This window comes from Mastigoproctus giganteus, chromosome 10 (assembly GCF_048544385.1).
Source record: "Mastigoproctus giganteus isolate SK-2022 chromosome 10, ASM4854438v1, whole genome shotgun sequence".
In the NCBI taxonomy this organism is placed as follows: Eukaryota; Metazoa; Arthropoda; class Arachnida; order Uropygi; family Thelyphonidae; genus Mastigoproctus; species Mastigoproctus giganteus.
The window spans coordinates 19,378,829-19,406,384 of NC_143584.1; the positions used below are offsets into that span (position 1 = coordinate 19,378,829).

General features: G+C 35.5%; 2 protein-coding genes across 2 annotated transcripts in view; one reads left to right on the top strand and one right to left on the bottom strand.

The window, feature by feature from the left end:
• Positions 1-1,038: 1,038 nt before the first annotated feature.
• On the top strand, positions 1,039-1,764 carry LOC150078823 (general transcription factor II-I repeat domain-containing protein 2-like). Its single transcript, XM_090382393.1, has one exon. It carries the CDS (start codon positions 1,039-1,041, stop codon positions 1,762-1,764), a length of 726 nt encoding a protein of 241 aa, XP_090238519.1.
• Positions 1,765-4,340: 2,576 nt separating this feature from the next.
• dnk (deoxynucleoside kinase) overlaps positions 4,341-27,556 on the bottom strand; it is a 60,437-nt gene continuing 37,221 nt past the window's right edge. Inside the window, exons 8-9 of the mRNA XM_090383615.1 lie at positions 15,174-15,254; positions 4,341-4,483 (exon numbers count right to left, since the gene is read on the bottom strand). Coding sequence (XP_090239741.1) covers positions 4,361-4,483; positions 15,174-15,254 — 204 coding nt within the window. The 3' untranslated portion in view covers positions 4,341-4,360. The remainder of the gene's footprint in view (positions 4,484-15,173; positions 15,255-27,556) is intronic.

Sequence of the window (27,556 nt, forward strand, 5' to 3'; positions counted from 1 at the left end):
AACATGCTATTAATTTATAAGCAATGAATTTTTGAATTTAACATATTCTTTAGCAATGAGAAATTCATAAAATCATTCTCAAATAATTGTATTTATTCAAAATTACCGCCCATGCAAGTAGTTACTTCTTGACATAATAAATGGTGCGCTAACACTCTTGCTTCCTACTTTTACCACGCAATAGATGTCTCTCTATGTGTGCCATGGGTACGCTGGTACGGCTTTCAATGTGCAATTGTAAACAGTCGAGTTGACACCGAAGAAAGGTGCAGACGTTACGTGTTTTTGTGGCGATTTGGCGAGTAAAATGCAGTGATTATTGATAATATTTCTTCCTACCTACCTTTGTAAACGACAGACATTTTTGGTTATTTAGAAGACGTGTAAGTATTTTTATTTGATTATTAAACCTTGCTTTCTAATTTTCAATCTATTTTTTTTTTTAAATTCCAGCATGGCTTCCACAGCATCTCAAAAGAAAACCGAACCAAAAAAAAAGAAGAAAAATTATAGAAGAAGGAAGATTGTTCAATGAAAAGTGGACAGATGACTACATTTTTGTTGAGGCAAATACTAAGGCAATCTGCTTAATTTGTAGGGAATTTGTGCCAGTTTTCAGACTACAATTTGAAAAGGCATTACACGCAAAAACATGCTGCGAAATTCAGTGCGTATCAAAGGAATGTGTCGTAAAGACAAAATAGCAGAACTGAAAAAAAGTCTATCATCTCAACAAAGTTTTTTTAAAAAAATAACAACTCAAACAGATTCTATTGTAAAAGCTAGTTATGTGGTTGCAAACCTGATGGCAAAAAAATCAAAACCGTATGCCGATGGATGGCGAGTTTATTAAGCAATGTATGGAAAGCGTGTCAGATATAATTTGCACTGATAAAAAAGGGGATTTTTCTAAAATCAGTTTGTCTCACCAGATTATAGCTAGGCGAATTGATGAAATAGGAAAATCTATCGAAAAAGGTTTGGAGAGCAGAGCTGCTAATTTTAAATTTTATGCTTTGGTGATAGACGAAAGTATTGATGCTACTAATACAGCTCAATTGGCAATTTTTATTAAAAGGTATTGATGACGAATATAATATCACTGAAGAAATGGCTTCTTTAGTGCCATTAAAAGACACAACTAAATCAAGAGATTTATACAAAGCAGTGAAAAATACGTTAAAACGATTTTCTTTGTCCATTGTGAACATATCTGGTATAGCTACTGATGGCGCCCCAGTGATGATAGGTAAAAGAGATGGACTTGTAAAATTAATAGAAGATGATGCAATTGCTTCTCAAAATTTACGTATGATGAAATATCACTGCATAGTACACCAAGAAAATTTATGCACAAAAGCTTTAAAGATGGATAACATCATGCAGATTGTCATCAAGGCTGTAAATTTCATAAGGGCCAAGGGATTGAATCATCGCCAATTCCAGGAATTCTTTAAATTTATGGATTCTGACTATGGGGACATCATTTACTTTTCGGAAGTAAGATGGTTAAGTCGAGGTAAAATGTTGAAAATATTTTATGATTTGCAAAATGAAATCAAGTCATTTATGGAATCAAAAACAAAATTTGTGCCAGAACTTGACAATGAAAACTGGCTCACAGATTTGGCATTTTTAGTAGACTCGACCGCTCATTTAAATGAGTTAAACATGCGTCTTCAAGGTGAAAACCAACTGATCAATACAATGTTTCAAACTATAACAGCGTTCGAAATGAAACAAACTATGGCAATCTCAAATTAAGGCAAACAATTTTGTGCATTTTGACACATTGGCTAAACACGGTCCTGTGAACAACGAAAAATATGCAGCCTTGCTTTTCGATTTGATACAGGAATTTGAGAACAGGTTTCGAGATTTCCGGAAAAATCATTAATCTTTTGGTATATTTGCGACTCCATTTTCAGTTGACATAAACATATTACCTGCCAATTTTCAAATGGAATGCATAGAGCTACAATCTGAAATTCAACTTAAACAAAAATTTGATCATGTCTGTTTACTGGACTTCTATAAGATATATCTTCCCAGAGAAAAATATCCCTCGCTTCACAATCATGCCATGTCATCGCTATTTGGAAGCACCTACATTTGTGAGCAGCTATTTTCAAGGATGAAGCACAGGAAGAATAAAACTAGAACCAAAATATCTGATGAGCACCTTGAGAACTCACTGAGAATTGCAACTACTTCCATCAAACCATTTGTTTTTGAGACACTATGTCAAACATCTCACTAATTTCACGTTGCTGTCTTGTCTTTTACTTTTATAATAAAAATTTATGAATTAATGAAGTTTAAATTACTTAAATATGTTAACTATATATTCTGTTTTTTTGCTCATCAGCTATCGTTAGCGTTAGTGTATTTTATGTGTGGCCCAAAACAACTCATCTTCTTCCAATGTGGCCCAGGGAAGCTAAAAGGTTGGATACCCCTGCATTACATTATATAATTAAAACAGTGGTAGCCTTGTTTCCCTCAGGCATTTTATGACTTCAGTTTTATCTATATAGCCAATATTGGAATCCAACTCAATTACAGATCTTCAGAAAATACATTTTATGATAAACTGAAGATAAAATGAAGAACTACATCTTACAAGTGGCCCTTCTCAATTTTATAAATTCAGAAGTATATGCAACAATGATTCTGTAAGTTATTTAGCATGGTATTTAGATATAATGATCATCATAATCATTATTCAAATATTTTAAGCTTACCAAATGTTTAGAGAAAAATGTAAAAACTGAAATTAAATTTCTGCAGTTAAAAATGCATGATTAATAATTACTAAGGGTAAATTTTAACAAGAAATGAAATAACTTAGAGGAAGATTTCTGTAACACAAAAGGGAAGGGGGAGGGTAAGAAGAATAAGCTTGTTTTTAAGTTCAAGCAAGAAAGATGAAATGTGCTGAAAGTCTGTAATGCAATGGTCAGTTCCCTATCACGGGATTAGTGTGTGTGTGAGCACGTAAGAGAGAGAATGGAAATAAAGATGTTAGTAATGCTTCCAATGGGAACATGCAACATTTATTGGAATTAATTATAGAAATAACTGCTTATATGTATAACATTCACTTATGTTTAACTATTATTTGCCCATTTCTTTCTTGTTTATTATTAAAAGATATAAAGTTCATTTATATCTTAATAATGGAAATAATCCAATATGTTACTTTTTTTTTTTTGTAAAATATAAATAATATTAATTTTCATTCCTGAAAATATTTCAGGAGTAAAATAGTTCCTATTTCTTAAATTCTATATCAGTTTTCCAGCAGAAAATTAAGGTTTATCATGGAGCTTTCTAATTAATTCTCATATGAGGAATGGTGTCACTTTTAAAGATATAGCGTTTAAGAAATATAGCACATCTGTCAAGTCCCATGATTTTAAAATGTCAAATCTTTCTCTCTCTTTTTCAGTTTGAAACTGCAAAGCAAAGTTTTGAGTAAAAGCAGTACCCTTTTAGTTATTCTTTCTCACTGAATTCTTTACATACAGAAGCAAAACAATCCATGTCAATTATTAAGAAAATGGATATATAGCTACCACAATATATTATTCATTTTATAATTTATAATTAAAAAAAATTGGACCCTATTCAAAGTAAGTAAAAACCAAATTGTAATACTCACTAATGTATTTTACTTTCAAATTCCATTCCAAAATAAACTCCATAAATATTTTCCTTACAGTTCTGGAGAATTCAGTACGTGGTGTTTCACTGTTCCATCTGGCAAATAACACTTTCACCGAATTTCACTTCAAATGACTCATTACTAACAGAACTTAACATTCTTCATTCGAAAAATTCTTCATTCAAATTATATGTCACTCTTGAAAGACAAGAAGTACAAACAATTTTTTTTTTCATATATCAACAAAAATAAATACATAAATTCCAGCTAGCAAACCAGATAATCCTTCAGTGTTAACTGTACTGGAAACTGCATATGAACCAAAAATATAAAAATAATAATAATAAAATTAAATGTTTAAAAGAACAGATCACAGTGAATAACCTCTTCTTCTATAAATTAATGAATTCATACAAAAATTATCCAGTCATTAAAGCCAAAATAATATCAAACTATAAATCACTACAGAGGTCAATATAAAACATATATACAAAAGCAGCATTACAAATTAAAAACTCCAAATAAATCAAAATATATTTAGGAAATATGTATAGCAAAATGACTGTTATTTCAATTTACACTTTAAAAATCTACTTAACCATAAATGCATTATACGAGAGCCTTTTGTAAAGTTCACCAAATCAGTAACTGAAGAGGGCCATCCAACCCCATATTAAACAAAAACTGCATCTACTATGAAGACATTCTGAGTCCATCATGGCAAGAATCTGTTGTTCCATTAAGAAACAAAATGTTACTGGCATGTTTTTCATATTGCTTTTTCATCTGATCCACATCATGATTGGCATCCAAAACCTAGAACAGAGAGAATAAAATATGATTATAAATAAATCAAGATGCATTCAAGTGAATTATCTAATAATTTTAAATGTAAACTGCACTTATATACAAATACCATTTATGCAAAAATATAAAATATCAAAAACCACGATTCCAATAATGTTATTAGATTCCAAGAATGTTTTTCTCCCCTCCCAATTCTAAGTATTCTGTTTAGCTAGTTACTAAGGAATTCTTATTACAAGTTTATTTTTTGCTGTTTTATTTTTAACTCCTCTCCATCAACTGAAGTTTCTTCAGTTTCTAAATATCTTATCTAGGTGGTTTCAACATATTTACAGGTACCACTGTTACTCGACACATGCTTTTTATAGTTTTATTTCTATTTTCTTTCCCATGCTAACAACCAATTTCAGGGTTAAAATGCAAGCAAGAGGGAACAAACTTTATACCCAGAGTTCATTCTAGATTTTTCAGCCAATACAACATGCAATCAGTCAGTGAACGAACACACACACACACACACACACACGTACAGAAATAATACATTGCTAAAATTTAGCTTACAATGCTGTTACACTGTAAAATCAACTAACTGATCAACCAATCATATACAGCATATATGATTAGTTGATCAGTTTTTTTTTTTTTTTTTTTTGATTTGGTAGTTGTTGGCGCATCGGCTGCTGTGGCCATATTGCACCTCCCAAGGTTTTTGCAGTACTTTGATCCAAGCCCGAGGCAGGAATCGAACCCGCGACCTTTGGGTTGCCGGGCAGGTACTTTACCCACTCGGCTAGCCCGGTCGGCAGTTGATCAGTATACACTTAGAATTCCTGGTGACAGAAATCTGAAACCACTCACATTTATCAATCCTTTTCAGTCACAATGATACTGGTGGCATTGATAGATACAGTTCAGGGACCATTTATTTCAGAATACCACTGATTGCCTTGCTTATGACAGTCTCAGAAATCACTGCATCATAATCTGAAAAATACTTGCTGCACAAAAGGGCACTTTAGGGATGGAAAAAAGAAGAAAATAGCAAATCTAGCATAATTCACAGCTGCTCTACACAATTCTGTCTTTTCATTTCTAGAGCAGTGTTCCGCAACCTTTTTCTCCTCGCAGCACACCTTAAGTTATCCATGACACAATGCGGCACATCAAAATGTTAATCCTCCAAAAAGCATAGTTTACGGCAATGTTAATATAAATATGCTATAAGTCACAATAGAATCAATTTTAATTGTTCCAACAATCCAACAGAAATTGGCTCATGCATATATTAACATTTTATGAACCCTAAATCACTGTACAAAAGCAATGTAAAAAAAAATTTCTATTAGTATTAAACCAAATAAGTACGCATACCTTCAATGTAATACTTGTGCCTGCTTTGCTGAACACAGACAGCTGATGCATCTGAGTCTCTCCCTCTTTGATGTTTTAATTTCAGTCAAGGTCAAAAAGCCCAGTTAAATATGTAGTCAAAAATGATAACACATTTAATTGCCATCTCAGAGCTAGCCGGGTATTCTCTCCTTATTGACAACCAAAATGTGCCCAACTGCACTTCACGATGTTTTAATCGCAATGTTCTGTCCGCCTTCAGATCTGTTAGTTCCTCTTGTACGGAAGAGATTTTGCATCCACAACACATACATCAAGAACCCAGTCAAAATCTTCAACACTCTCTCCAAAATAATCCTTGAACTTCTGCTGCAAGTTATCTAAATGTTCTTTAATAAAGTCCATCACCACTTTATCACCAGCAACAAGCAGCCGTACAGTTGGGAACATCTCAAACAACCCATCTGCAATGCGTTGTATCCACAAATCCAACTTATTCTGAAAGCTAGCTTTGAATCTTAATTATACTTGTAAAAAGATTTTCATTCTTGCCTTGCATTTTTCGGTTCAGCTCATTCAAGTGAATGAAAATATCAGAAAGATATGCCAACTTAGTCACCCATTCATCATCTGCAAATAACTCTGCATACTCATGCCCCTAACTTTTAAAAATGTCTGTACCTCCTCCTTAACTTCAAAATGGCATGTTAACACTTTACTACATGACAACCACCATACTTCTGTATGTAGCAGGAGCATGGTGTGTTTAGATCCCATTTCCTGACACAAAATGGAAAAAAGCTGCAAATTGAGGGGCCACGATTTGATGAAGTTAACGACTTTTACTACTTCGACCAGCACAACTTTCAGAGCTGATGGCAAAGACTTGGCAACAATGGCTTCACGGTGAATAAGATAATGGTCATATCATATGTCAGCATTCAGTTCGCACACTTTACCCACAAAGTCTTTAACTCGAGCTGTCACGAAAGTGGCTCCATCTGTGCAAACACTAACACAATCCTTCCAATTTAATTCATTTTGAAGCATGAAATATTTCTTAACCAGTGGCTCGCTTGGGTAGAACTTTGCAAAAAAATAAATTCATTGCAATTACATCTCCACCAATGAACCAAATGTTGGCAAGAAGTTGAGCATGACCACTAACATCTGTGGGCTCATTGATCTGAAGTGGGAACTTCAACTGCTGTTGGTTTTCTTCTTCATAATGTCTTCAATGTCACTGGACATGTCACTGACTCAGCAACTGATTGTGTCAGGTGTGAGTGGAATTTTTGAAATTTCATTAGCAGCTTCTGAGCCCAGGACTATTTTCACCATTATATGTATGAGATTAAGTAATTTGAATCTAAACCAATTAAAGGTAGTTAAAAAATTTTTAGAATCAAAAGAAAGATAGTATAAATGTAAGCATATATTGAACATCGTTTACCCAACAGAGAATGTAATTTAATAATTAAAATAAGAATAAATGTAAAGTATAAGGCATATCTACCATATCCAGGACATAATGTAACTAGTCGTCATGAAACAATAATCCCTCTAGTGAGTATATATGTGGTGCCCCCTATGTGATGGATAGGTTAAAAAAAATTAATTAATTAATTAATTAAAATTAAGTTAATGCAAAGAGAAACATGCAGATAGTAAGAAGAAGAAAAACTAATAGAGTAGGAATAATAGAACCTGAACTGTCTGGTCAACGATGTTCAATATATGCTTATATTTATACTATCTTTCTTTTGATTCTAAAAAAAATTTTTAACTACCTTTAGTTGGTTTAGATTCAAATTACTTAATCTCTGAATTTTTATATATATTAGCAGATATTGATCATTACAGAAACAGAGAACTCCTTGTCGTTTTTTTGCCTTCAGTCTAGGTGGTTGGCTCCAGTTGAAGTCATCTAGATTGTGGGTAGACAACAATAAGTTTTATGTATATCTATATATATATATTTTTTTTTTATATCTAGCTTTGTATTGTCTGCTTGAATTATCTTCTATATTATTATCTTCAATATTATACAATATATATATATACGGGTCTGGCCCAAAATCCTGACAGCCCAGAATCATGGCAGCATCTACTATATTACAAAAATGTATGAATATAATTCTATATATTTATTAATTTTTTAGTAAATAAAAATTTACCTTATTAGATTAATTTTGTGTAGAAATAATATTAAAAATAAAAATTTTAACAACAAATACCTCTTTCGATTTGAAGATCATGTTTTCTGTTACAAAAACAAAGTTTTAAAATACAATTAGCAAATAAAAACAACATAAATAATTTTACTTTATTATATTGCATTTAACTGGTAATTTTTCAAGTCGAATTTTGGTATTTGTATAGGGCATTTCAGTAACAATTATAGGTATAGCATTGAAATGCCAAAGATAAAATTCTTGAAATAAGAATTCTTTTAGAATATGAAAATTTAGAGTAATGTATTTTAGCAGCTGCGTAACGTTTGTCATAAATATCATTAGCATAACTAAAACTGTAATTATACAGTTATTTATTTATTTGTTATTAGCTGTACTTTCATGAATTTCTTTGACAAGTACATTAGGTATGACCATAGGCACCGGCAGGATATTTTGAAAGGGGTAACAGGAAAAAAAAAATAAATAAAAAAAAAAAAAAAAAAAATATATATATATATATACATCCAGGAAAAAATATCCCATTTTCTTCTTATTATTATAATACTTAAACGTTTGATTATAATTTGAATGAATTTTTGCAAATTTTAATTTGTGATTTTGATATAATTAAACTGTGATTATTGTCAGTAATGTGGTTTTCGTGAAATGGTTGTATACTGTTAGTATATATATATATAAAAGTGTGTGTTGTTTATTCATTATATGACATAAAATATTAAAATTATCATATACTTTTTTGCAAAAAAAAGTATATGATAATTTTATGCAATGTACATGGAACATTGCATAACTGCAATGTACATGTTCCATGTGTTCAAATAATATTTTAATGTTTTTAGTGTCCATTTTGATTACATGAAAAACATTTTTTATTGCAAAAACAGTTTCTGAGATATAGACTAACTTTGTTTTTTAAATACAATTGGTATGTCGGGATTTTGGGCAGATTACAGATTAAAACCACTGCTTGTGTACCATTCTGGAAATCCTTGTGCATTTAAGGGCATCAATAAAACCACCCTATCCCTGCATTTCTGATCGAACCAGAGAGCATGAATAACAATATCTTTCTTTGAGGATTCGTTTAAATGCTGCTTCATTCCAGAGGTTGAAAAATATTGCAAAGACAACGTTTCTTTCAAGATTTTGCTTCTATTAGATAATGCTCCAGGAGCATTATCTAATAGAAGACATCCTACATATCTAGATGATTTCAATTCAAATGTGAGAGTTATATTCCTACCGCCAAACGCAACTTCACTCATCCAACCTATGGATTGGGGTGTTATTTCGAATTTAAAAGCATACTATTTACGCACAATATTTGCTCAGGCATTGTCTGCAGTAGACGATGAGAAAAATTTACGTTAAGAGACTTTTGGAAATCTTACATTTACCACACCATCTTAAACATTAATAAGGACTGGGCGGAAATTACTAAAAGTTGTTTAAATGGCACATGGAAGAAAATATGCCCACTGCACATAAAAGGCTTCGAAGGATTTGAAAAAGACAAATCATATGAAGAGGTTACAGATAAGATTGTAAAGGTTGCAGAGCAACTTCAGTTGCAGGTTGATGCCAAAGACGTAGAGGAGTTAATAGAGGAAGAAGAGAAGGAATTATCTAACAAAGAACTTATTGACTTGCAGGCAGGGATAGTGAAAGAAGAAAATACTGACGAAGCTCAAGATGAACCAAATGAGGAGCTGAGATGCTTCATCACCAGAGAGATGGCAATGGCATTTCGTGAAATTGCATTGGCAATGGCGAGGTTTGAGAAGATGGATCCTGACAGCAAACGATTCTTAAAAGTTAACAGAGGGGCGAATGATATGTTTGCTTGCTACAAAGAAATCTATGATGAAAAGAAAAAAGCCACTGCCCAGTCATCCATTAATATGTTCTTTCGTAAGGTTGAGCGGAAAACCCCTTCTAAATCTCCACAGCAGCAGCATACTTATCAGTTGAAGACGTCGATTGTGGGAACGATGCTCGAGAGGTAAAACTTACTGATGTTATGCCTGTCTCCTCTCTTTTTTTGTAATTTTATAATTTTGAAATTTTTTTAAATTGTACGCTTTTGTAATTTTTCCTGCACATGAGATAAAAAATTGAATAAATGCAATAAATAATTCTATTCACATGTTCGTCGAACATTTCTTTTTTCATTCAATCAATTCAGTGAGCACAGTTGCGAGTGCTGCACAAGGGGGAAAATTCCGACTTACACAGTGTTCCGTGGAATGCAACCCTTACGTAAGTCGGGGAGTTCCTGTATAATAAATATATATATACACTGAGTGATCACTGAATTATGACCATCCCTATTTAAACTGAATGAGACCAGTTGACCACATGAGGTACAAGAGTACAGAGTTAGACCTACGTAGCATAGATAAGGTGAAAGTGGTTCAGTAGGTAATAAAATTCCGAGCATGATGGGTAAAAGGAAGGATTGTGGGTGCTCGACGAGCTGGTGCCTTGATTTCCCAAAAGGCTGAACTGGTAGGGTGTTTGTATTAAATATAAAGTATGCATAAATGGATGTGAAAATTACACAAAGTGCCAGTAACTAGAAGGGTGAGGATAGTAGAAAAGGAAGTGTAGTAGATACGTGAAAGAATGTTAATATCCTAAAAGTTATGACGAATTAAGAAAATTATGGGCTGAATTACAAAGCCAATACAAGGTGGGTGAACTGTAAATTAAAATTAGTACAGTAAAATACAAATAAAAATAATAAAATAAAAAATATTACAGCTGTCATCAGATATGGGGGAAACATATATGATAAAGGTGGAATATAGGTAAGGCAAATGTGCAGAATCTGATGTCAGCCGAAGCAAATATTGATACATGATCAGGTATTTCATCAGGGGACTACACTGACCATGTATCTGACTAGAAGGATGAGGATAGTAGAAAAGGAAGTGTAGTAGATATGTGAAAGAATGTTAATATCCTAAAAGTTATGACGAATTAAGAAAATTATGGGCTGAATTACAAAGCTAATACAAGGTGGGTGAACTGTAAATTAAAATTAGTACAGTAAAATACAAATAAAAATAATAAAATAAAAAATATTACAGCTGTCATCAGATATGGGGGAAACATATATGATAAAGGTGGAATATAGGTAAGGCAAATGTGCAGAATCTGATGTCAGCCGAAGCAAATATTGATACATGATCAGGTATTTCATCAGGGGACTACACTGACCATGTATCTGACTAGAAGGATGAGGATAGTAGAAAAGGAAGTGTAGTAGATATGTGAAAGAATGTTAATATCCTAAAAGTTATGACGAATTAAGAAAATTATGGGCTGAATTACAAAGCTAATACAAGGTGGGTGAACTGTAAATTAAAATTAGTACAGTAAAATACAAATAAAAATAATAAAATAAAAAATATTACAGCTGTCATCAGATATGGGGAAAACATATATGATAAAGGTGGAATATAGGTAAGGCAAATGTGCAGAATCTGATGTCAGCCGAAGCAAATATTGATACATGATCAGGTATTTCATCAGGGGACTACACTGACCATGTATCAGGAACTGCATTTCTATACTTGTCCATAGTAGTAGAAGAAAGGTGAATGGTCAAAAAGCAACAAAAATGTAATTAGCACATTCTAATACAGTATGGACAAGGTAGTCCCAGTGCAGTGCCATTTATTAAGGTAAAAATAAGGATCAAGTTAGAATAAAATAAAATATGTGCCCTTCATTTCCCCACCTTTTTCTTTCAGCTACGTATATTTTTCCCACCAGCTTATTTCTGCTACGCATTACTTGAAAACTCCAGGTATCGTTCACTTTCTTATTATACTTTCGGTTTCGTTTCTCGGCATGTTTCGACTGACATATTTTTACGCATGCCTTTTCCTTACAATACAAGGATTTGGTATTAGGTCCCTTTTATGTAAACACTTACAAAGCCTTTTATAATTAGGTCCCTTTTATGCTAACACTTAACTTTTTCTTTGCTTTTTATCTTTCTGCTATCTATTTCTACTGTTCTTCCCATTCATAAAACTATTAGTGTATACGAGGGTGATACAAACATTCCTACTTCTATTGCTATTTTTTGTCTTTATTTATCTAAATACTCCTTTTTCCCTTCCTTATCCTCAATTTAATACCTCACCCTATACCACGTGCTTGTTCCAAATTATTGAACTCCAATCTAGACAAAATTACAACTTTTAAATCTCTACATATTTATATTAACCATATTTTATTCTAACTTGATCCTTATTTTTACCTTAATAAATGACACTGCATTGGGACTACCTTGTCCACACTGTATTAGAATGTGTTAATTGCATTTTTGTTGCTTTTTGACCTTTAACCTTTCTTCTACTACTATGGACAAATATAGAAATGCAGTTCCTGATACATGGTCAGGTGTAGTCCCCTGATGAAATACCTGATCATGTATCAATATTTGCTTCAGCTGACATCAGATTCTGCACATTTGCTTCACCTATATTCCACCTTTATCTAAATATGTTTCCCCATATCTGATGACAGCTGTGCCACTTTTTATTTTTTTTTTTATTTGTATTTTACTGTACTAATTTTACTTTAAAGTTCACCCACCTTCTATTGGCTTTGTAATTCAACACATAATTTTCTTAATTCATCATAACTTTTAGGATATTAACATTCTTTCACATATCTGCTACACTTCCTTTTCTACTATCTTCACTCTTCTAGTTACTGGCACTTTGTAATTTTCACATCCATTTATGCATACTTTATTCAATATATTAATACAAATTTATACATACTCTTGCATCCTTTAATGCTGCTTTGCGCTTTTAGATGCATCTGTCATACCTGACCTGTTAACCTTTCATTAACTGAAACTATTTCATCAACTGAAAACCTTTTTCATTCACTGTAACTTTTTAAAAAATTACACACACACACACACACACACACGCGCGCGCGCGCACACACACACACACACGCACACACACACACACGCACGCACACGCACACGCACACGCACACCGATGAGCCAAAACATTATGACCAGTGAGTTGTTATGTAAATCGAAGCAACTGCGGCACTTGCACGGGTCGGGACACAGTATAAAAAACACTTGATATTGAGCTCTGTTAATCAGTATTAATCTTATTCTTCAGATGGGAAAAGCAGAGGACTTAAGTGAGTTTGACAAAGGCCAAATTGTAATGGCCAGACGACTGGGTCAGAGCATATCCAAAACGGCACGACAGGTGGGGTGCTCACGGTCAGTCATGGTTAGTACCTACTGAAAGTGGATCGAGGAGGGGGAACCCATGAACCACCGGCGAGGTGTTGGATGACCACGGCTCATCGATGCTCGAGGTGAGCAAAGGCTCTCCCGGATGGTATGTGGCAACAGAAGGGCAACTGTGGCGCAACTCGCTTGCAATTGGAATGCTAGAGACGGGAGTAATGTGTCATAACACACACACAGTACATCGAACCCTGCTGAAAATGGGGTTGCATAGCCGAAGGCCGCTCCGTGTGCCCATGCTAACCAGGGTTCGCTGGCAACAGCACCTACATTCGGCAAGCGAGCATCAAAACTGGGCCTTGAGTGATCGGAAGAAGGTCGTCTGGTATGATGAATCACGTTTCCTGTTGCACCATGTAGACGGCCAGGTACGTGTGCATTGTTTACCTGGGGAAGTGATGGCGCCTGGATGCACCGTGGGACGAAAACGAGCCGTGGTGGCGGTGTCATGTTTTGGGTGACGTTCTGCTGGGATATCCTGGGTCCAGTCATCCATGTGCTGGGCACTCTGACATCTACCACCTACTTAAACATCATTGCTGACCAGGTACACCCTTTCATGGCAATGGTCTTCCTCTCTGGTGGTGCCGTCTTTCAGCAGAATAATGCGCCATGCCACGCTACTCAGATTGTTCGAGACTGGTTCGCGGAACATGAGGAAGACTCCCAGGTATTGGCCTAGCCTCCAATTTCCCCAGACATCAATCCCATCGAGCATCTGTGGTTTGTGTTGGAACAGCCACTCCAATCTGTGGCATCTCAACCACGGGCTTTACAGGAGTTAAAGGATATGCTGGTTATGTGTTGATACCAGATACCACAAGACACATTTAGAAATCTTGTAGTATCCATGCCTCGCCGGGTAAGAGCTGTTTTTGGCTGCATGTGGAGGATCAACATCATTAAGTTATTTACAGGTATACAGCTTCAGCAAAGTTTGCAGCACACTGGTTGCGAAACACTGTTCTAGAGGATAATGACAGTGAGATTCATAGAGCAGAAACTTCATGCATGTGCAAGTGGCTTTGTATGATGTTTTCAAAGGGTCAATACTTAGATGGACCTCATGAGCCAATTCATGAATTACTAAATTGCAATCTTCCATGATCACTTCCTGCGCTTTCTTCATTCTCCTCAACAACAGCTGTTGGGTGACCTGAAATTTCCCACTCATGAACATTGTTTCCACTTGAACTGCCTATACCATAGACTGAAAAATTCTCCCCATATACTGCACTCATCTCCTCAAACTATTAGGATGACCCCCTACTAGAGAATTAAAAAAATATATATGACTGACCTTTACTCTGCTTTGTCTGTGTTCACACCTCCCTCTGCTGTAGGCACCATAAAAATTAATTTATAGCTTTGCCAAAATTTACACTACTATAGAGATTATTAGATATCTGACAAGAATAAGAGCACATTCTAGTTATTCTTTCTATAGATCTTTACTGAACAAGTCTCATAAGCCTCAATGATTTCACACTGATTTAAATTCAATACAGATTTAAATAATTAAGTCCATGAAGAAGAGCACTGGCTATTTATAACTGAGTAATAATACAAATAAGTTGGAATCTTTGTAAAAAGATATCTTTCACATGATTAACAAATGAGTGGTCACAAAAGAAACTTTCTAAGACATCTTTGATTTTTAATTTGTCTAATTTGTTAAAGCTGCTTTTTTATTTTTATTTTTTAAATTATAATGTATATTGCTGAGTATAGCGGGCACAAGAAATATAAGAAACCTCCACCTGAAATAAAGTTAGGCATTCAACTAAATTCCATACATTTCTACATATTTCATATTAGAAATAAAGATAACATGCACATTTACAATACTCACCAAAACAGGGGCTGGAAGGCTGAAACGCTGTTCTGTGACTAGCCAGTCTTCGTGGAGATTGTGCAATTTCTTCAAATAATCCTGAAAGTCATAACATCTGATATTGTATAAGCTTGCTTTCTTGCATAATTTGCTACTAATAAAAGACTTAATACCAGTACAATTTCCTAACTGCACCAATTAATAACTCAACACCAAAATTTTCCATAAACAACTTCACATTAATCTAATACGAGTTTATTGCATTCACAGTCCCATATCGCTGGGCCACTATTTAAATAACATTTAGGCAACCATATTATTCCAATAAAAAATTAATATTATGTATTTTTTTCTCATCCTTCTGGAAAAGATCTGTAGTTCAATTTCCCCTTCCCCAACACCATGTGTAGAAATAATTTATGTTCTTTACCTAGAACTGTAGTTTTTGTTCTGAAGTGACACAGTGCTGACAGTCACACAACTTAGTTGCTTTGCTGCTTACCTTAAAAACCAATGGATTAATATTTATTTATAATGATCTCTTGCATTTATAATGAGAGAGACAACAAATAAGATGAATATCCATTTTTAATGGGCACAAGTAATCCTATAGCCTTTCAAGCAGTTATGTGAGGTCAATATGACAACCAAGCTTTTTAGAACTCCCCTATTATATTTTATAAAAGAGTCTGATCATACGGACACTGCTTACCTTTTGGGTATATTATGCAGTTTTAATTAACAACAATAATTTTTTTTTTTTTTTTTTTTTACATTTGGTTAGCTCCAAGAATCAGAGCCAGGCAACACTGGAAAAGTGTCTTAGAACATCCAGATGGATCAGTTTTATTTTCAATTTACCATCTTGAAATAGGATCGTGGACTGAAATGGATGGTACAAACAAATTTTGTATTCAAGGTAACTATTACTCAAATTATATGTACCACTACATAGCTGAGTGGTCAGGAGCGGGAGTACAGTAGCACATGCTCTTTGAGTAGACCGGGGTTCAAGCCCCTGACTGCTAAATACAGTCGATCTGCCAACCCGCACTGGACCAGTGTGGCAGATTTATGGTCTATTTCCCTCAGCATGAATTGTTGAGGAGGCTTCCACATCCTGCAGTGGGTTTACTAATGGCTGCAGTTTATTTTTTATTTTTTTTATAGGACTTGGGTTTATAGCCAAATCAGAAATGAATTTACAGTAAATGAGAGCCATTCTAGAATATCCGGACTGGGATGCTTTTATTTCAATTTGACATTTTAAAACAAAATGACTATCGTTCATTTATAGGCCCCACTATCCATTCTTGTGTTTACAGGTCAATCTAAAGTAAATTAAAAGTGAAGGTATCTTTCAATATTCAGATATGAGCAGTTTTATTTCAATCCACTATCTTGAAACAAGGTCACCACTCAAATTATAAGTAGAAGCACCACATCCATTTAAGAGCTCTGCATTTACAAATTCTTCCAAACAAAATTCATAATATAAGTGAGAGGGTGGTACTAAAACTACTATAATGATATCATTGGAAAGGACATTAAGTTCTATCTATTCAATAAAATTTATATTATATATATATATATTATATATATATATATATATATATATATATATAATAATGAAATAACACTATTATACCATTTGAAAAGTCATAACAAATAGGTTTTGTTAAACTTGTATATAATGCAAGCTCAATATTACATCAATTTGTTAGCAGGGAACATTTCAGGATTTTTGCCAACCCCATCTTCAGACCATAAATGATACACTTTGGAGGAACTGGGCTTCTTACTTCCTGCACTGTAATAAAACAACAGGCGGAAAATATCTTACCTAATTTGTTTGAAGAATTTAGTTCTGATTTTCAACACTGATGAAAGTGGTGTTTATTTTTGAGCAATACCTGAACTTACTTTATTATTCTGAAATGAGCATTCTGAATGTTCATTTCAGAATAATAAATTTGACAAGTGGGTAAAAATTGAAAATCTTCTGACAACACATGATCTTCAGTAAAGGATATAGTCAATGGAATTATACCAGATAAATCTGACACTGAGGAAAATGAAAATTCTGATAACAAAGCTAGAGGTCCAGAAAGTTATACCAATGACCAGAGAAATTAGGAAATCTTCTGAAGTGTTATAGAGTGCATCAGAACTTAAGGGAGGTAAAAGTGAAGACTACAAATTACTGTACAGGTTACAAAAACATATTGAAAATTTACCTGCTAAGAATTTACGACAAACACTGGAGAAAATGTTTAATAGGTCAGTATATGTTTATGTGTTTTTGTATTCACTGTTTTTTTTTATTTTTTTAATTTCAACTCTAAAATTTGTTAATATGTGTTTATATTGTAGTTATGTACATAGAGTACTATATACTGTACTGGATAATAAATAATAAATAAATTGACAAGATAAACAACTTTTTATATTTCATCAAAAACTCTTCATTTAATTTATCAGCCACTTAATGTCAATTTTTATAAACAAAATATGATCATAATAAGTGGCACCCACTGTTATTTGTAATCTGTTTACGATCTTCCCTGGCTTAAAATCTCTCTACCCCATCACATCAAATTCATCTGTTGCCTCTATTGTTCTCTCAACTCTACTAATAACTTGGAACTCTTTTTGACACCCTTTCTTTGAAATATGACTTTCTCTAGTCCAAAGTTCCTAACAGTGAGGTAATTTTCCATGGTGATTTTAATGTTTACAACTCTAGCTGCCTTCCATTTTCTAGTCATACAGACCCAGTTGGTTGAGATAGTGAAGCTTTTGCAAATTACTAATGACCTCACACAGACTATTCATTTACCTGCCAGAATACCAGACAATACTAACCATACAGCCAACACTCTTGATCTTTTTCCGCATGAAAACTCATCTAAGGCCGAGATGAGTAGTCCTTTAAGCACTTCAGATTACAACTTGGTGATGACCTCTTCTCCAATGGAGCATTCATCTCGTGGCCATTCTCAGCCTCATATTGTTTGGCATTACAAGAATGCAAAATGAGATCTGCAAGAACTCATACTTCTTTTCCTTGGGTTGGATTACTGTTTTTAATCTTCTGATGTCGTCGTTTGCTCAGATCTTATCACTAAAATTATTCTTCTAAAGCTGAAATCCTTTATTTCATTCCACCTTAAAATCTTGTTCTTTATCTAACCTTTGGTTTTACAACAAATGTGTAAGGCAGTTCAAGATAAGAATGTTATATATTGCAACTGGCTTGCATCCAAACCTCCAGGTTCATTTTCAGTCTACACCAAAGCTTGCAACAATTGTAAAGTAGTTGTTAATCAGTCCAAACTAGATTTTGAACAGGATAACAGCAGAAAACTTGCTTCTTGTCCAAACTAAGCATTCTGATCTCTTGCCAAAGCTACTGTCCACAACGTTTGGCATCTATACTCCCAACTTTGTTAAAACCTGATGCTTACATTGTCACCTCAGCAAAAAAAGCCAAATTGCTAACATTCTACTTTTCTTATAGTGAAGAATATAACTCTTGTATTCATAATCTTGGAAAACTGTCTCTTACCATTCCTAGTACACTGCATTTAATGTCTACTGTAGTCTTCCATCAAAATGATGTCAAAAGATTTTTGAACAATATTAATGCAAAGAAAGCTCCAACATCTTCATGGTATTTCTCCACTTGTTCACAAAACCTGTGTTCCTGAGCTTATTCTCATTCTGTGTTGCCTTTTAACACTTTCTTATTCTGCTGGCATTTTTTCTTCTGCTTGGAAATTTGCTCATATCCAGCCAGTTCCCAAAAAAGGGTGACAAATCCCTTGCATCGAATTATCACCCCATTGCACTTACTTCTACTCTATCTAAATCTAATATCTATTAACTGCCAATTCCTAAACTATCTAGAAACCTTCCACCTGATTGTTGACTGCCAATATGGATTCCACCAGTGTCGATCCACTGGTGATATTATGGCTTATGTTACCCATCTATGGACAAATTCAATGGAAAAGTGGTAAAACTCAAGCAGTTGCTCGTGACATCTGAAAGGTATTTGATCATGATTGGCCTTTATATAAAGGTCTTCTTAATAAGCTTCCATCTTGTGGAATGCCAAATTTTTTTGTAATTGGGTGTCCAATTCTTTCTCTGAATCCTCACTGCAGACGATAGTAGACAGCTCTGTCTTTTAACCTCTCCACTAATGTTGGTGTTCCTCAAGGTTCAGTTCTTTCTCCCACTCTTTTTCTCTTGTATATTAATGACCTTCTTCCATTAAATGGAAATCTTATCCATAGTTTTGCTGATGATAGCACAGTACATTCAACTTTGCAATTCAAGAAACCTTGCCCTGCACAAACAACTTAAACTTCTCAAATATCCACTACCAATTCCTTAAATGCTGATCTCCAGGTAATTTTCCAGTCAAAGATAACTTAGTTAATTTCAATCCTTCTAAATCTCAGTCCTGTCATATCTTGCAAAAAGGATTCTTTTGCTCCTATGCTTATCTTCGATGACACTCAAGTTTCTAGGCAAGATCACATATCTCTATTAGGAATTACCCTGACTTCTAATCTGTTGGCATAATAAGAACATCAAAAATATTGCTTCCTCTGCATCTGAAAAACTGGGTTCTCTATTTTGCTCTTAGCATTACTTTTCTTCTAAACACCTACTCATTCTGTACAAATCTCAAATCCGCCCTACCATGGAATATTGTTCCCATATCTTGGACAGCACCTGGCATAACCTCTCTTAGGTTTATAGACTCCATTCAAAAGACGGCAGTTAGGTAAATTAATGACCATCTCCTATAAAGCCTCGCTAGCCTGTCTCATAGACCTTCCGTTTCTGCTGCATGCCTTTTCTATAGATACTTCCAAGGGCACTCTTCTTCTGAATTGGCTTCTGTAATTCCCCCTCTCTCTCTTCCAAACCAGTCAAAACACACACCACAGCCAGTCAGCATCCTTTTACTATCCAACTACAAACTCACAGAAGTAACTTTCTTCTTCTTCTTCATTTATTTCTTCAACTTCCATTTGCTGGAACAATCACCCATTACACATTTTTTTAAAAATTACAATCTACAGAAATTCAAGTATCTTCTTTCATCTTCTCAACCTTCAATCCACAAACAGTACTAAATCTATCGGTTCTAATACGTTTCATGTTTGAGGGTGTCATAAAAAAATGTTTATTTAATGGATATGCATAAATGGATGTTTATTTAATGGATATTTAAAAATGCATAAATTACTGAAATTTATCTACTGTTCATTCTCCTGCACCATCTATGGCCTTTCCTCGATGACTTCTAGTAGCATACTGCTGGATTATGGTGAAGGTTCCTTCTCTTCTGTCGTGAAATCTTGTGGAAGAGGAACCATTTCATATTCTGAAATGGTTCATCTTCCACATTGTTATGGCTGTTTCACATCAAATTTTTCCAACAGTTTAGTAACAGCAAAGTGATGTTGTTGAATTTTTAACTGTCAGCACAAGAGGAAGCTTAATAACATTAGTCCAAGAAGAGCAGTGCCCATTAACCACTGTCTGTCAGACAGTAGAGAAGACAGACAGTAACTACTGTCAGACTTCTTCCATTCAACCATTCCTTTATCCATAGCAGCAACTTGCCCTTAATGGCAAACTGCTTCAATTCATACAGCAGTCTTTTATTTGTAACAGTATCAAAAGCTTTTCTGAAAACTAAGTATATGATGTCAAAATTATTTTTTGCATCCAGTTCCTTTGTCATAGTATCTAATCAGATTAATCAGACAAGATCGCCCCTTAACAAATTCATGATGCAACTGTAGTATAACTGCATTCCTGTCCTGATGATTTTGCATTACTTCTTTAAGCAGTGACTCCATTATTTTCCCTGAAAACAGATGTTATGTTATGTTATTTGGTTTTTAGGAGCATTAGCAACTAAGGCCATATTGCTCTGGGGATATGCAGTGGTCATTCCCTGACCTTTCTGCATCCTCTGTATTTAGTGGTCACAGGCTCGAACCCCGGTCTAATCAAGAAGTGTATGCTACGCTCTGCTGCTCCTGCCCACCTGGCTACAGAGGCACCCTGAAAACAGAAGTCAAGCTAATAAAGTCTATAATTACTCATGTCTCCTTTTAATTCACCCCTTGTGAATTGGAGGTACATTTCCATATCTCCAGTCTATAGGGACCTCCCCTGATTATGATGCTCTCATAATCATGAAAAAAGTTTGCTTACCTCTATTGCTGCCTCCTCAAAGGAGGCAGCAAAACTGGACAGATCTCAAGCCCAGGTGCCCTTTTTATGTTTATCTTCAACAACTTCCCCAATTTCCTCTCAATTATCACAAAATCATTCAGCTTCCCATCAGAATGACTCATTTCTGGTATGCCTATCCCTAAAAACTTCCTCGTGTGTGAATGTAGATATAAAATACCCACTCAGTTTGTATACAACCTGAGCAGGATTATCAACTGTTAATCCATCCATATCTACTGGATCAACAATTCAATCCCTTTCTTATATGTTTACATAAGTAAAAAAGCCTCTGCTACTTTTCTTTGTACATAACTAGTTGACAAGCTACTGTGTGACATGAGGGCAGCAACCATAACATAGCAAAAGCTGACCTCTGCATGAATAAAGGTAATCAAATTTATTATCTTTGTTTCATGAAAATAAAAAAAGAAATTAAAAAAAAAAACACAAAATAATGAAAATAAGAAAGAAAAGAAAAAAAAAAGAAAGAAAGAAAGAAATCTCTTGCTTTGGGTGAAAATAAGAGTAAAATAAAAAACATATTCTTTCTGTAGTGAACACAGACAGCTTACACATTACATTTATTTTATTTAACAGTCTCATTATTTAATAGCCAAACTTCGTATTTATTTTCTACATGTTGTTATTGTTATTTGGTTTTTAGGAGCATTAGCAACTAAGGCCATATTGCTCTGGAGATATGCGGGTAATTCCCTGACCTTTCCGCATCTTCCGTATTTGGTGGTCACGGGCTCGAACCCCGGTCTAATCAAGAAGCATGTGCTACGCACTGCTGCTCCTGCCCACCTGGCTATGGAGGCGCCTTTTCTACATGTGCTAATTTCTCATTTAAGGACCTGAAATCCAGAATCAATAAATTTCCAAAATCCATAAAGCTTCTGGTCTCAAACTTTCTGGATAAGGGGCTCCAGTACTGGAGTTATTTTTCAAAAACTTAGAAAACTTACATAAAAAGTGACCTGTGTCTTCTGGCTAGCAGAGCTTAAGTCCATCTCAGTAGTTAGAAAAAAATTTGACACGTTACACAAAGAAAACACTGCACAGAAATTCAATTTCAAACTGGATGAAGTTTAGAGAGACTGGTTCCATTAATGACAAGCCACAAACTTGAAGGCCCAGAGTAAGCAAGGAGACTGTAGTATCTGTCAAGGAAGCTTTTCACAAAGACCATCAAAATTGCTAAGACAGGCATCTCTGGAACTCAGTGTTCCGAAAAGCAACAGGGCACAATATTCTTAGAGTGAAATTGCACAAGTGACCTTAAAGGATTTGAGTACGTCAAATATTGCTGGAAGACTATTATCATGACAGATTATTTTTCTGTCAAAATCGTTTTTCAAGAGATCAAGACTCCAGATCATCCAAAGATAAAATGACTCAGCAATTTATTTCTTAATAATCTGATTGTGAAGTTTAGCGAAGAACATCATTTCACATTAGTGGCAAAGTTAATCACCATAAATCCCATATTTGGAAGAGAGAGAAATCACACGAAGGCTGGGAATATGAAAGGGATTCCCTAAAGTCAATGTCTGGTGTGCTCCGAGAAAAACACACATTTTTTCCTTTCTTTTTTGAAGAAACAGTGGTTAATGGTGATAGTTATCTTGCAATGCTAAGGGATTTTTTTTAATTCCTGTACAAAGACAATTAAGAATTAAAGCCCATATAGTTTTTCATCAAGATGAAGCACCTTTCCACTTCACTCAGAATGTTCGAAAAATTTTAAACAAAGCCTCTACAAATCCAAACATGTGGACTGGCAGAGGTGAATCAAGCTGCTTGATTGCTTGATGGAATTGCAAAATCTTACTACACTTTTTATCAGTAATGATGAAGGTTATGATGAATCTTAACAATTATACGATTACATATGCTAAAAACTATTCTAGTTTTCAGCATATGTTACCTTAATAAATTATCTTTCCAATATATTTACATATTGTTTTTATCTTGTATAAAAGCTAAATTATTGCAGTTTTGAAGTGCACAAGTACTTTACAGACACACTATATATTCAAGTATATATATAATGTGAGTATATATATATATATATATGGGTACATCTTGCCTCTTCTTCATCTTCACCTTCTTCCTACGTTTATATGGGGTCAGCATTTCCATCCTTAATTCTTTTCCTCCATTCCTCCCTATCCTGGGCTTTCTCTCTCCTCCATCCTCTCTCTTTTAAATCCTCTGCCACCTTGTCTTTCAATCTCAGCTTAGGTCTCCCCCTCTTCCCTATCACCTCTTCCCCACATACTCCTCACTTCTTCGTTCCACATGTCCAAGCCACCTCAATCTAGATTCCTGCATTTTTTTACTCAGAGGCCACACCTTAACCGTACCTCTGATGTAGTCATTTCTTATCCTGTCCTTCCTCGTCACACCACACATCCATCTTAGCATCCTCATCTCCGCCACTTCCATCTTCTTCTCCTGGGCCCTTGTAATCGCCCATGTCTCAGCACCGTACATCAATGCAGGTCTAACCACAGTTTTATACACTCTTCCCTTCATTCTACAATTTACTTTCTTATCACATAGCACCCCACTCATCTTTCTCCAGTTCAACCATCCACATTGCACTCTATGGTGTATTTTTGCACTCGATCCTCCATCCCTCTCAACGTTCGATCCCAGATACTTATATTTTAGAGAATGAAAGGGACCTGGGGGTGGTTGTGCAGGCAGATATGAAGTTCTCTGAGCAGTGCAGACAGGCTGCAAGAGTAGCTTATGGTGTATTGTCAATGATATATAGGAATTTTTCTAGCAGGGATAAGGAGGTGATTATTCCCTTGTATAAGGCAATGGTCAGGCCACACCTTGAGTACTGTATACAGGTCTGGAGGCCTCATTTCAAGAAGGATGTAGAGCTGCTGGAACGAGTACAGAGAAGGGCAACAAGATTAGTGAATGGAACAAAGGGGTGCTCTTACGAAGAAAGGCTTAAGTTTTGCAAATTACAGTGTCTGGAGACTAGGCACCAGCGAGGTGATCTGATAGAGGTGTATAAAGCCTTGAATGGTTTGAGCATGCTCAATGCTGATGGGATTCTTCCTCTTGCTCAGAATAATCACCTGAGAGGGCATAAATTCAAATTGAGGAAAGACAGATGTAGGATAGATGTGCGGAAATTTGCCTTTAGCCAGCGGGTGGTTGGTTGGTGGAACAGACTTCCATCCCTTGTCGTGGAAGTTGATAGCCTAAATAAGTTTAAGGCTCAGCTGGACAGATATTTCGAACGAACAGAGGGGTGAAGCGGAAGTGGTTTTTTTTTTTTTTTTTTTGGCTGATGCTGCATAAGCTTGCTTTCTTGCATCAAATGCCTCTACTAATGCTAATGCCGAAACTGATGGTAGCTTTTCCTCCTGCAGTTTATAGCACTCTCATCTTCTCCATTCAATACCATATATTCTGTCTTTGTTCTACTTATCCTCATGCCTCTCTCTTCCAATGCTTTCCTCCATTCCTTCAATTTCTTCTCTACCTTTCCTTGGGATGGTTTGCACAGTAGGATATCATCCGCGAACAGCATACTCCAAGGTGCTCTACTCTTCACTTCTCTCACCAACACATCCATTACCAGATCAAACAGATATGGGCTGAGAGCTGATCCCTGGTGCAGTCCAACTTCTACAGAGAACCCCTCAGTCATACCTACACTACTCTTAACCTGAGTCACCGCTCCCTCGTACATTTCCTTCACAAGCCTTACATACTTTTCTGATGCACCCTTCTTCCTCATGCATCTCCATACCTCTTGTCTGGGCACTATCATATGCTTTTCTAGGTCTATGAACACCATGTGCAACTCTACTTGCATCTCCCTGTATCTTTCCATCACCTGCCTTAAAGCAAAGACTGCATCTGTTGTTCCTCTTCCCGGCATGAAACCAAATTGTTCTTCTCCTATTTCCATCTCCTGCCTTATCCTTCCTTCCACAATTCTTTCCCAGATCTTCATCGAATGAGACATTAACTTTATTCCCCCTGTAGTTCCCACATTCCTGCACATCACCCTTTCCTTTATAGATTGGCACAAGTATACTTTCTCTCTACTCATCGGGTATCCTCTTCTGCTGCCACAGTTTTTCCATAAAGTCCAATAGGATATCGATCCCTTCCTCTCCCAGACTTCTCCATACCTCTACTGGTATCTGATCAACACCTATTGCTTTCCACCTCTTCATTATTCTGAGTGCACTTTCCACTTCTTTGGCTGTAGAATCTTGCCTGGGAATCAATGAAAAATCTGAGTATCAACAAGCTAGTTATACGACATTCCTCTGCCTAGACAACCAAAAACTTGAGTGCATTGTGAAGGAAATAAAAGATCTAATAATCATCAACTAATGTCTCTGATCAAAGCCAAGTTAATAAAACTGTCTGATTATTACCACCAACAGGGTCCTACTGTGAACACTCATCGGGGAAATGCAGATGCCTCATATCGATCAGGTGTGAGGGGTCAACAAATGGTGACGATACTAAAGACACACACTTCATGGTAAAGTGCCTCAGCCCATTTCTAATTGAACCACTCCAAGCAATTTATAACTCTATCCTTGCTCATCGAGTTTTCCCTGAAAACTGGAATAATTACGCAATAATCCCAATGCCAAAAATTACAAAGCCTACTCTCATGGAGCACTATAGGCCTATATCTACTGCATCCACACTCTGAAAAATACTGGAGAAAGCTCTACTGCCAAAGTTGATGGATCAGATATTGGCCAGTCAGCCTCAACAAATTCATTTTGCTATGACTAATAGATCTACAATGCCAAAAATTACAAAGCCTACTCTCATGGAGCACTATAGGCCTATATCTACTGCATCCACACTCTGAAAAATACTGGAGAAAGCTCTACTGCCAAAGTTGATGGATCAGATACTGGCCAGTCAGTCTCAACAAATTCATTATGCTATGACTAATAGATCTACAATTACAAACCTCCTCAAAGTTCAAACCAAGATACTGAATGCCTTCCAAGCTCAAAATGAAGTTGCTATAACATATACTGATATAAAAGCAGCCTTCGATAGTCTACATGTACGTGCCTACTGCATCTGCTCCAACGAGCCTTCCAAATATAGGGAAACATTGTGAAGTTCCTCCAGTCCCTACTAATCTGTCATTCCATGTATTTCCATACAGAGAATCAGATCCTTCAACGCCCAGTCCATGCAGGAGGAGTGTTATCTGGACTCCTCTTCTCTGCAATGCTGATCCTATTCTGCAAGGGTAGGGATGATGTATGAACTTATGCAGACGACATTAAAATTCTGACGACCATCCAACCATCCATGATTAATAGTGCATTGTGTGACAACATAAATCATAAGCTTCTGGAGTTATGTATTTAGATAGATTTGGCTTGGTCCTAAATCCACAGAAGACTATAATGATGGTGTACTTTCTAAAAAGATCACCTACACTTGTACAACCAAAACTAAATGACATAACTATTCCAATTGTCAAAACTCATAGAGATCTCGGGATAATATTTGACACTAGACTTACATTCACGTCACATACTGATATTAGCATTAACAAGGGCACATGCTTATATAGCATCAGCCAAAAAAAAACAAAAAAACACACACACACCACCTTCTCATTTCACCCATCCACTCGTCCCAAATGTTTGTCTAGTTCTGTCTTGAATCTGTTTAAGCTATCAACTTCTACAATGACAGATGGAAGTCTGTTCCAGCAATCAACCACCCGCTGGCTAAAGGCAAACTTCCACACATCTATCCTATAACTGTCTTTCCTCAATTTGAATTTATGCCCTCTCAGGCGATTATTCTCAGCAAGAGGAAGAATCCCATCAGCAATGAGCATGCTCAAACCATTCAAGGCTTTATTAGCATTAGCATTAGTAGAGGCATTTGATGCAAGAAAGCAAGCTTATGCAGCATCAGCCAAAAAAAAAAAAAAAAAAAACCCCCACTTCCACTTCACCCCTCTGTTCGTTCAAAATACCTGTCCAGCTGAACCTTAAACTTATTTAGGCTATCAACCTCCACCACAAGGGATGGGAGTCTGTTCCACCAACCAACCACCCACTGGCTAAAGGCAAATTTCCGCACATCAATCCTAC